Source organism: Folsomia candida, unplaced genomic scaffold, assembly GCF_002217175.1.
Source record: "Folsomia candida strain VU population unplaced genomic scaffold, ASM221717v1 Fcan01_Sc001, whole genome shotgun sequence".
NCBI lineage: Eukaryota > Metazoa > Arthropoda > Collembola > Entomobryomorpha > Isotomidae > Folsomia > Folsomia candida.
In genome coordinates this window covers 19,457,301-19,468,053 of record NW_019091193.1, presented here as the reverse complement: position 1 = coordinate 19,468,053, position 10,753 = coordinate 19,457,301, and the positions used below count along the sequence as shown (strand labels likewise).

General features: G+C 37.4%; 2 protein-coding genes across 4 annotated transcripts; one reads left to right on the top strand and one right to left on the bottom strand.

The window, feature by feature from the left end:
• Positions 1-98: 98 nt before the first annotated feature.
• On the top strand, positions 99-5,310 carry LOC110858009. Of its 3 annotated transcripts, none has more exons than XM_035854786.1 (9): positions 99-236; positions 395-526; positions 631-1,217; positions 1,320-3,120; positions 3,207-3,458; positions 3,555-3,679; positions 3,788-4,111; positions 4,202-4,324; positions 4,419-5,310. In XM_035854786.1, the coding sequence occupies exons 3-9, from the start codon at positions 689-691 to the stop codon at positions 5,012-5,014; spliced, it is 3,750 nt and encodes a 1,249-aa protein (XP_035710679.1). In that variant the 5' UTR covers positions 99-236; positions 395-526; positions 631-688; the 3' UTR covers positions 5,015-5,310. The 3 variants fall into 3 exon arrangements, with proteins under 3 accessions (XP_035710679.1, XP_021962339.1, XP_021962330.1); XM_022106647.2 differs by having other exon boundaries at positions 3,788-4,132; XM_022106638.2 differs by having other exon boundaries at positions 121-286; positions 3,788-4,132.
• On the bottom strand, positions 5,160-9,486 carry LOC110858028 (acetylcholine receptor subunit alpha-type acr-16). Its single transcript, XM_022106666.2, has 11 exons — positions 9,231-9,486; positions 8,907-9,154; positions 8,382-8,500; positions 7,889-7,933; positions 7,697-7,806; positions 6,921-7,046; positions 6,756-6,846; positions 6,612-6,691; positions 6,430-6,527; positions 6,153-6,305; positions 5,160-5,900 (listed from the first exon to the last, which is right to left on the bottom strand). Exons 2-11 carry the CDS (start codon positions 9,151-9,153, stop codon positions 5,524-5,526), a joined length of 1,446 nt encoding a protein of 481 aa, XP_021962358.1. The 5' UTR covers position 9,154; positions 9,231-9,486; the 3' UTR covers positions 5,160-5,523.
• Between the last annotated feature and the right edge of the window lie 1,267 nt (positions 9,487-10,753).

Sequence of the window (10,753 nt, the reverse complement as noted above, 5' to 3'; positions counted from 1 at the left end):
TATTTTCATGCAGAATGGCAGCACTTCTCTTTGTCTCCACGATTTGGAAATGCCCCAAAGCATGATGGGAAGATGGGATCTACCCGGGATGGGGAACATCCCGCGTTTTCATGCCACTGCTGCCTGCCTGCTTGCCTGCAGCTCATCCAAGTTGTTTTTTGACATCCATAGTTCGGAAATTAATTATTGAAGAAAAATAATTGTAAATTTGGTAAAACGCCTGTGTCAGATTGCAGGTAATGGGTATTCTTTAGCATATAAAGACACGAGAAGGCAAATGCGAAGGGTAAAAGTTTTTAGTTGAAATTTAAATGCCCAGTGTTATTAGTAGTGACTGGGCTGCCTACTTGTTTGCTCGTAAATGGTTTCATTTTTTTATCTTTGCGCATTACAGGTGGTCGACGCCATACAGTTTGGTGCTCTGGTAGTTAACTGCAGACTAAAGATAAGACTGAAAACGACTTCACTTCTTTTGTTTATTTCACTTGCGGATTGGAGTGATTGTTGTTCATATCAAAGAAAGAAGGTAAGTATGTAAAATCACAATGTGCTATAATAGATCGGTTAGTTAATTGTGTTTGATAATTATATTGCGTGGTGGTTTTAAGTGGTGGTTTTCTATCCCACTAGATCTGCCACTGCCACAAAATAATCAAAACAGAAACCACAATACAACGCGCAGGTCGAAATGAAGAAGAAACACTACATTGTCATAATCTTAGATGTCAACTCCATTCCTCGCGAGTCCCCAAGGTACGAAAACAATGATATTGAGACTGAACACGACGGAAGAGTGGATGACGATGACGATCAGGTCCCCACCACTCCTGGGAGAGAATTCAATAAGTCTTCTGCCATTCCGTACAAATATGGGATGATCAAGTCTATAAAGGATACGGTTCTTACACTTTTGGCTAAGGAGGCGCTGCAATACCATACTGAAACATTCGACTTTTCTCAAGTCTTCTGGTCCATCAAGTTGTACAATTCTTCCTACGAAATCAACTCCAAGACTGGGAGATCTTTCCAACCCCTTGGAATGGAATCTATTGAGGCATTCGAGAAACAACTTGAAAGCTTCCTCGATATGGGGTCACAGTCAGCAAAAAAGTCAAATCCAGACATCAATCAGATTCAGTTCTTGTCTACTTCACTGAAAAGTGTTTTGGGGGACTTGCCTTGGCCTGAGCCAAGTTCTGGCCTTGATGGAAGAACTGGTTAGAATTTTTTTCTTTTATAAAATAATGATTCATTAAATAATCGTAATAAATTAATACTACATTATATATATAATCTAAAGGGTAGTATTTTGCTAATAGGAAGTGAAAATCGTAACGTAATTCACGCCATGTTTCGAGTCCCAAAAGGCGAGATAGAGGTTCAGCATTTCGTCCCCAACTGGACCCCTGCGGCCGGCTCAAAAAGCATTATGAATGAACTTCTCCCGAAAGCTTTCTGTAGGAAGATGAAGGAACATCAAATACAATTGCATTTTTTGGATCTTGAACCAGCATTTCAATCTGGTGACGTCAGCGGAGCAAACTTCCAGGATTCCGAAAATTCTAAACCCATGGTCAAAATCGCCACCTTCCTTGGGGGAACAGTTGCACAATTTACAGAAATTAGTCGAGGAGTTCCGATAGGAATGCCGTCCTACGCTGATTTACTCAAACTCTTGATTGCTGAAAACACACATCACTCTGCTTCAGATGGTTTGAATATTTCAAGAACAAGGACGCTACAGGATGAGGCTCAAAAGACCATTCGAAAACTACAAGGTAGTATGAATGGAAGTGTGGTCAATAGGGTTTCTCCTGTTACAGCAGACGATGCGGATGGCGACTCGGTGACTCGGTCTCATGGAATACGAATTCCTACTCCATCCTATGCTCTAGCTAATCATCTCAGACGCAGTTTTCCTGATATGCTAATCCAACATAGAATACCAACTAACGCTGATGATCGTCGCTGGATCGAACATACAAGAGTTAGTAATGTTCGAAGATTTTCTGATGAAAGGGATCAGTTGAGTAGTCGAACTAACAATAGGATGTCAGTACCCCTCCTTCATGACCAAATTCCGAAAAAACGCAAATACGAATTTGAAGAAGACATGGAATCAGAAGAAGGTTATTCTCCACTTGACATTGAAAATTGGTGTATGGGAAAGGCAGCTGTTGAGAAAGAGAAACATCAACCATTACGAAGGCCCATTAATAAAGACATTAGAGGCCCAAGCTCAAGTTTCAATCAGAAACGCTTGAAGCATCCTGTTGTTACGAAATACAGGTCACCGAAAATTACTCAACCACAAAAAAGAATTCGAAGAGAACGAACGGAGCAACAAGAAATCATGGCACCTCCAATTAGACACTACCGTCACATGACTAACAATAGCGCCATCGCTTCAGCCAAACAGCATCGATATTCCGATCCTACGTCTACAACTTCGTACACGTCTAGAATCGTCGAACACAATGATTCGTCGACGTTCCTCCGAACTCGAGGTCATGCCATGGTTGATGAGGGACTGAAGAAGAAATTATCCACTACCAAATCCAAACAGAAAGCTGTGCCTGATGAAGACACTAGTTTCAGTCCCAAAATTAACTTTTGGCAAGAAAATGAGAGGATTTTAAGTTCTTATAAAAATCGCTTTCAAATGCTGATGCAACAGCAGCGAGTCAATGCTCGTGATGAGGATCCAATTGAGGATTTGGCCGTGAAAGTGAAATGGTGTGTGGAAATGGTGATTGGAGAAGAAGATTGTTGTCTACCCTCGCTCGCTCAAGTTGTCGTTACCACAGTTGGTGCCAAACTTGTGGAACTCAAAGTTAGAGACTTGAGGGACCTTATGGAAAAAATTCTATTTGTACCATATACCGAGTTGAATTTGGAAGTTATCAGGCACATGCATACGGACAATGAAGACGCTGTATTTCGAAAATGTTTCCTTCAAGTATTTATCAATTTTGAGATGGTTTGGACAGTGCCTACGAAAAATATGGCAACACTTGAAGAGCAGTTTATTGAGGACGTGTCAAAAATTTTGGGTTTGGTCCGAGTGTATAGGAACAATCCTCCAATTGAAAAATTCGTAAATGATGTGCTCGTACCATTGTATGTGGTCTATTTTTTCCATTATCATCACTTTCGTATTTATTTTTTAGTATCACTTTAGTGAATTATTTATTTGAACTTTCTAGATATCGACCCACTCATGGTCGCCTCCTGCGCGAAATCACATCGGCGTTGAACATTCGACAGTCAAATATGTTGAATACCTCTTTCGATTCCCCCAGATCTGGTGGATCTGGTTGCCGAGATGACGTCAGCGTTTCTTCATTCAGTTCTTCAATGTGTGGACCTGATGATTCAACATCGCAGCATCCAAACGATACCTCATTCAGTCAGCAATCACATTCTCAACATATGAATCAAAGTCAGCATTCTATAAGGTAATTAATCTGATTCGTCGCAAATTTTTTATGTAATTTAATACCTGATAGTAGGAGTACTTATTATACGGATTAATTAATTGTGTTAAATTTTAGAACTTCTCTTCGAAGCGCTAGTTTCCACGCGAATAACCCTAAACGGGCACTCATGTTACCCATTGCAAAACTACCTGCTAAACCAAAAAATTTTCAAAAATCTCAAAGTCAGTCAACCCAATCAGGTTAAAGGCTTATTTATGTATTATTATAGATGAAACAATGCGGCACGTGTATACTTTTTTTTATATCTTACTAATGTATACTTATGTATATATCTCATTCAATCTTAGGCTCTTTGAGACCTACGACAAGAAGTCCAAAACCAAAAAAAGTGCGGAGGAACCTGTTTGATGTACAAGCAAGTCGAGATCCAAAAGACATGAAAATGTTGTTAAATCTGGCAACCAGCAATACTTCTTCGTTTTCACGGTCGCCTTCTCTATTTAAGTCGCCAATGTCGAAACATACTTCATGTTCTCCACGTTCACCGGGTCGTCCCTCTCCGTTTTTCGCTGCAGCTAGGGCGAGGGCAGCGAAAGGAAAGGGTCGCAGTAGCCGTCGACGACTCATAATGGATCCTGAGGATGATGAGGAACATCCCACTAACCTTTTTGGTACAATGTCAAACTCTCCAAGTAACTCCTTAATTGCTAAATATTATTTTCAATTCTCAACAATTGTCACTTATTTGTTAATGATTGTAGATGAAAGCATGCTTTGCCCTGAGAGTCCATTCACACCCAAATCGCATTCTGTTGCTGCGCCAGAGCGGAAACCAAACTCTATAAAATCTGTGGTGCGTGAGTCTCCAGAAGTTGCCAAGTCAGGTATCTAATAGTGTTTACACAGCTCCTTACATAAAGGAGACAATTTCTATTTCTGCATATGATTTAGTGATGCTATTAAATGCTTACATTTCAGCAACCCGAACTGTTACAACCACGTCTCGTTCTTTAGGAAGTCGTCGGATTGACTCTGTGTCTTTCTACTCCAGTGGCAACGAGTCGTTAAAAGCACGAGCATGGGAAAGATCCGGCGCTAAATTGATGGCAGCAAGAATCCGAGATTCTGTGGACTTGTCACAATCCTTGTCCGTGAACGATCTCGAACTTGACAGCAATGGGACTGATGGGACTGACAAACAAGATGAGAATAAAATTGCTGATGGATCTCCTGTTCCATGTTCTAGTAAAAGTTTGATGAACTTCCTCCCGTGTCTGGATTCTAGAGTTTTAGCCGTTGAAAATAACGAGAGCTCTTCCATTCAAGCTCTCATTCATGGAGAAATGAAGTCCTCGCCCAACGATATTTTATTAAATTCAACAGGTGTCAATTTACCACTAGCACCAAAATCTCCTGGTTTAGATACTCCTTCCAAAAGGGTGAAATTTAGTTTGGAATTGGTTCAGACACCCTCCCCCACAACTCCAGCTCGCTCCAATTATGGAACACCTGTAACTCCGAAGAGTATTTTGAAAGATGCTGCAAGCACCCCCACCCCAAATGTGGCTATTTAAGTGAATTCTTACTATGATATTCTCTCAACGAGTACGTGATGACTTTATATTTATTATTAGTAATTATATATTGGTCAATATGTAGATAAGACAATGGAAGGTAGAAATGTTGTTGTTCCCTTGTAAAGCATGAGCATCTTGTGTATGTACTAATAATAGCAACTTATTTATTAATTGCAACGATGTATGTGATAGATAATGAGAGTTTACAATTTTTTAACATTTAATGGTAAAAGGTTTACAATTTCGCACCACAATTGATTCAATAATATTATAAATATTGTAAAATAATCAAAGCAATTATAGTATTGTTGTAAATCAATAAACATGACGTCATCATTGTTTGGACATTTTGGGCTTCATGTTATGTATATCACGCTGCAAAAACTACAAAAATCATTTATAATAATGACGCATCTGATTTAGATTTGAAATTTCCTTAGGTTTGTTCCCCTACGCTGGTTTACAGTTTCTAACCCACACATAAGCACAATTGTATATCTATAGATTTACAATAAAGCCAGATAAAAACAAATGTAGAGCACAAAGTAGAGGAGGAAAGCCACCCTGTCGAAAAGATGTGCCAGCCAGGCCCAGTCTTCTTGATATGGATTTGTGGTTGCTACCAATTTTCCAGTATCCGTCGTTCCTCCGGACTCCCCACCGCCAGCTCCTCTCGCATCATTGTTGCTGTTTTCATGCGACGAACTTTGGGTTGGTCGAGGATCCAAGCACAATATCTTGGCCGGAATGCTGGATAGGAAGGTCTGAATAAAACCAGGAAGTGGTACTGGCGACGTTCGTCTCGATGCGGCCAAGTAGCGGAGGCAGACCGTCCAAATCAATGCGACAGACACCATCATAAGAGAGTCTCGATAGAAGAGCACTATAGATTTATAGCAATAACACATCAATTAATTATAATTAATTACAAAGTCCACTAGTGGACATCCTAGTTAGAAAGATGCTTTAGGACTAGAAGTCGTGTGACCGCCTCATTATTATCAACTTCGTGTCAACAGCCCAGAGATTACGAATGCAATTTTTATGAATGAAAAATGCTGTTATACACGAAAAGTAAATAATTTAATCAGTATGTCATTATTGGTGGTGAAGGGAAAAGGCAAAAAAAGCTTACAAACTAGTGGAACATTGTCCCCATTGTTAGGAAGTGATCTGTAGATGTAGCTGAGATACATCGTGTTGTTAATGACACACGCAAGCAAAAGGACAATTCTTTCCGTAGCACTGGGTCGCATCCAAAATGCGATCAAACATCCCATCGCGATTGCTAAAAATGTGACCAAAACAAGAATAAAACATGTCGTTAGTATGAAGAGACCCAAAGTGACAATTCGTTTAACTCTTGCAATTGAGAAAATTAAAACAGCATCTAATAAATGTATGTTAAATACCTAAACCTGGAACAACAATGGCGGCTTTGTGTGTCGCACTTTCTCGCGCAAGAACAAATGTCAATAAAATGTCTGGAAACGGGACTCCTGGGCAGCATCTAAGAAAGAATGCGTCGAAAGTTTTGACCGTAAGACAAGGGTTATAACTTATACTGTTCTGTGTATGTCTGGAATATGCTTACTCAAAATAATGATCTCTCTTCGTCATTCCGTTACCAATCAATTTCCATTCCCTATTTTTCAGCAAATCGGATGTGTCCATCTATTAAAAGCCAAAAGTTTCAAAATTGAACAAAGAAGTGTGCAGTCAAAGCTTTCATAAGTACCAAAGTCTGATTCACAGGCAGTCTAAGATTCAGCATGGAACCATCGTGGGCCCAACTTCCAATAACAACGAAACATGTTGCATAGTCCACCCTAAAAATTAGTTCATCAGAAAGTTTTAAACATTTTTAAAGATGCTCGTAGTTTGGCATAAATTAGTGTCGTACGGCCAATTTCGAAGGTCGTTTGTGCATCCGACTTGAAATTTGGTTGGTGGGACCCAGACAAGTGTCGATGTGCTATACGCTATAATCCTCGTGTTCCCGAAGTGATCAATCTCGCTCTTGTCCAAACTACTCACAAGAAAAGCCAACCTTTTAATTACTTCGCATTTTGTATTTTATGCAACACAGAAAAAACAAGTAAAACGACACGTGCAAAATATTAGTTGCATTCACATTTACATAAGCTAACCAAATAAGAATAGGAGTTGGTCTTATTAAATACATAAATATATGAAAAACGTGGAACCGAGTAACATACGTACGCTGAAATGTTTTTTTGTAACTCATATTCCAAATCAGGGAATACTTAATAATTGTGTTTGCTAATCGTGTTATCTATCCAGTCACTAGAATCATTCATTCATTGTTATGCGTTCGTTTACATAAAGAAATTTTAAGATCCAATGGTAAGTAAAAACAAGCCCAGTAGCACAATCACACTTATCAAATATGTTGATTTGTATATTTGATGGATGAATGCATAACTGTTAAATTGGATTGAACACAAAATATGTACATACTCGTGCCAATGTGCATTGTTAATAAATACTTGTTATGAATGAAGCAGAATGTTACATGGATGGGCGTATTCTGAATGAATGAAATTTGATCCATTTGACTGGATAAAAAATATTAATGACTGAATAATATGATTTAGTATTCAATGAAAATCATTTTAGTGGGATACAAAAAATACGCTTCAGTAAATGCAAGCTTACTTGTTGAAGACGGATAAATCAGGAAGCCATAATTCGTGGGCAGCGAAATGAAGACGACTTAAATTCCCATATAATTTAGGGTCCCATTTTATATGCTCGTCTTTCCATGTCTGCAGAGAAATTAGTTTAAAATCACAAAAATGGCAAAAACTTGCGAATTTAAGTCTGTCTGACCATGCAAAAGTTACTCACCAAAACTGACCAGGCATATAATGTGAAGGTTGATCGTTGTTCGTTCTAATAATAAGTAATAGAAACAAGCATTATAATTCATATTGTAACTGGGATATTCTATTCAACAGTTCTAAATTACAGCATAACTGCTAGGAATTAAGTAATACAAATTAAAAATCGCATTAAATATGTGTATGTGCATTATCGAAAATTGCATCGAAACTAGAAAAAAAGTATCGAAATTTGTCAGATTCCAAGATAAGCTTAGTTTAGTCAATTGGCTAAAATTATAGACTGCGAGTTTTTTCGATTAAAAATGGATAGTACTGCAATATCGTATTTATATATTTTACTACGTTAAGAAAAAGAGAAAGAATTATGTGCATGCAAACCTATAACTCAAATAGTTGCACATCATTTGGCAAGAATGACGAAGCTGGTATTCATTAGACAAGGAAGTGCAAGTGTAATAACGAGTTCAAGGTTGAAGCTCAATAAAACCATATCTTACAAAATCAAATCCTTTCAGGTAAATGTTAAACTTGACATTGGTAACATTGTTATGATTTTGAGCCGGTCGAGCGTTTTTGTCGTAACCATTCAGCAAGTCCTTTCGCAATCGGGTTGTATCTGGAACAAATTTAAGCTGCTTATTTTGTTTCGTCACTTCCAAAACTGCATTTCATGAAACGTGGAGCAAAACATGGGCCTGCAGTGATGTAAGAACCAGCGATTGTTTCTGCATTATCAGATCTGCTTCTCCCCTTCTGACATAATTATAATTTGGGCAAAAAGTGGTACCATTTCGTGATATGCTTATTTGGCTAAGGGTTTAAAAAAAGGATGACATGTGATTGCATCAACGTATAACTACATATGTACGTATATTTTTAAATATGAAAGCCTGGTGCAAGTCAAACAAAGGATTTAGTGAGACTTACATGCTTTTCATGTAAATTTTTGTACACAGGCCCAATAGTTTAGCTACTTCTGCAGAGTACTTACATATTTACTTGTAATCGTAATAAAATTTAACCTGTGACATCCGCGGCATCACAAGCACTCCTTTGAAACACAAGAATGAGGAATGTCAGTAAGAAATTGTATAGGAAAATTATACTTTGGCTCCTGTAGCGATTCTTGGTATTCGATGAGAATGACTGATATTTTTTCAAGTTCAACGATTGAAAAATCCATTTTGCATCATCCACGTGTCCGCACTTATCCTTATTATTCTCATCGAAAAGCTTGCTTGCGACAGGTTCAGCACAATCTTCAACCATTCTGCAAATTACTTTATTATTAGTTGTGGACATGAGCACATTAGTTTGTGCCTATTATAACAATCTAGTCAAATCACCTTGATTATTATGCCTAACACTTGCAATGATTGTCACAAGAAAGAGTGTAAATGGGACCGGTTTGTATTTGGATTTAATTAGTTGGAAAGAAATTAATACTTTTTTTAAAATATTCAAGTAAATACTTGTAGGTGTGTTTGCTACGTGTGAAAAAACTGTCGAGATTCGGTTACAATATTGAAGGCACAAAAAAGCTGGGGCGATAATAAAAGCACCGGATTCCGGTCGACGTCGACTAAGGAATGGTGTAGTTTATACTCCCATTTTTTTCCTCTGGTTCTAGACCCACATGTCGCTGCATGGGAGGAACGTTAGCATATTTTATTGAAATTCAGTAACTGAGAAACTTGAAGCATTTTGTAATCAATTCTATTTTAAATAGAACAGTATGGAATGTTATAAACGCCCACTGGCAACAATTCGATGCGAAATCGATTATAGGCTTTTTATGTGATTCAATCATGTTCCATTGATGAAGAAACTCGATCCATTTCGGCTTTTTCATGTCAAATAAACTGATATGATTTGGCCGTGATGCGATACCCTTAACAAAACCAATAACTTAGTGTTTATATAACACTACTTAAATTATAACTTGTGCAAGTTGAAAAGAAGTTTTGACAGGGCCAATGGATAAATATAAATGGCAAATATATAAACTGACATTGTCGGTGGTTGAGTATGTCTGCATGGGATCAAATTCATCGTTTTGGTGTCACGTTCAAAAAAATGGATGGAAACATTGGAAAGATATGCAGAATGAAAATTGGGTTCGTTTTATAAATATCACGTACCCAGTCTAACAATAGGTCAAAATATTTTTTTACAAATCAATGTTGTATCTATGCAGGTACGAATTTGAAGCCAAGTTTTACCTCCACTTTTGCTTTATACTTACCTAGGAGGATTATCCGAATATTTTGCATTTTAAAAAGAGAATAGGAATTCTGCAATCGCATCATATGCATGCAATAATAAATGATTAACTGCTATGTGAAATATCCTTTAATGTTTACTTTAAAAATATTTGAGATCACTGCTATTGCAACCATATTAAAAGAAAGGAAGCAGCTCGTTAATTATAAAGCCTTTACTTATATGAATAAATGCAAGATGTAGGTAAATTATACCAAATTGTACTGTAATACTTAATAATGCTGCTATGCATACAACTTCGCTACCACCGAATGCATGCATCAATGCAATAGTCAAGTTTATGTATGACGTACATTGTTGAGTTATAGCCAGGACTGACAATCAGTATATTTTATGATCTTATTACTGTTCATTTAATTGTTGTCCAAAGATAATTAAAATTGTTAAAAAATGTAATGTACATAAATGTCACGTGAGCAAATAATAGGATTTCATGCATACCTAAAAGTATAAAAACTACATATGTAGGAAAATGAAGTGCTAAACACACTAATTGCTATTTTAAATCGAAACCAAATTATTTCAGATAATGAATTACCAGGTCATGGATTGATCAATTATATTGAACTGATTCGAATAATTAGCA

Excerpts from the sequence above, each read along its gene's own strand:
- LOC110858009 (XM_022106647.2), top strand. The coding sequence starts at position 689 with ATGAAGAAGAAACACTACATTGTCATAATCTTAGATGTCAACTCCATT. Across the intron at positions 4,133-4,201 it reads TACAATGTCAAACTCTCCAA|ATGAAAGCATGCTTTGCCCT; the intron begins GTAACTCCTTAA and ends TAATGATTGTAG. Across the intron at positions 4,325-4,418 it reads TCCAGAAGTTGCCAAGTCAG|CAACCCGAACTGTTACAACC; the intron begins GTATCTAATAGT and ends CTTACATTTCAG.
- LOC110858028 (XM_022106666.2), bottom strand. The coding sequence starts at position 9,153 with ATGGTTGAAGATTGTGCTGAACCTGTCGCAAGCAAGCTTTTCGATGAG. Across the intron at positions 6,528-6,611 it reads AAGAGAGATCATTATTTTGA|ATGCTGCCCAGGAGTCCCGT; the intron begins GTAAGCATATTC and ends ATTCTTTCTTAG. Across the intron at positions 5,901-6,152 it reads GGACAATGTTCCACTAGTTT|TGCTCTTCTATCGAGACTCT; the intron begins GTAAGCTTTTTT and ends ATAAATCTATAG.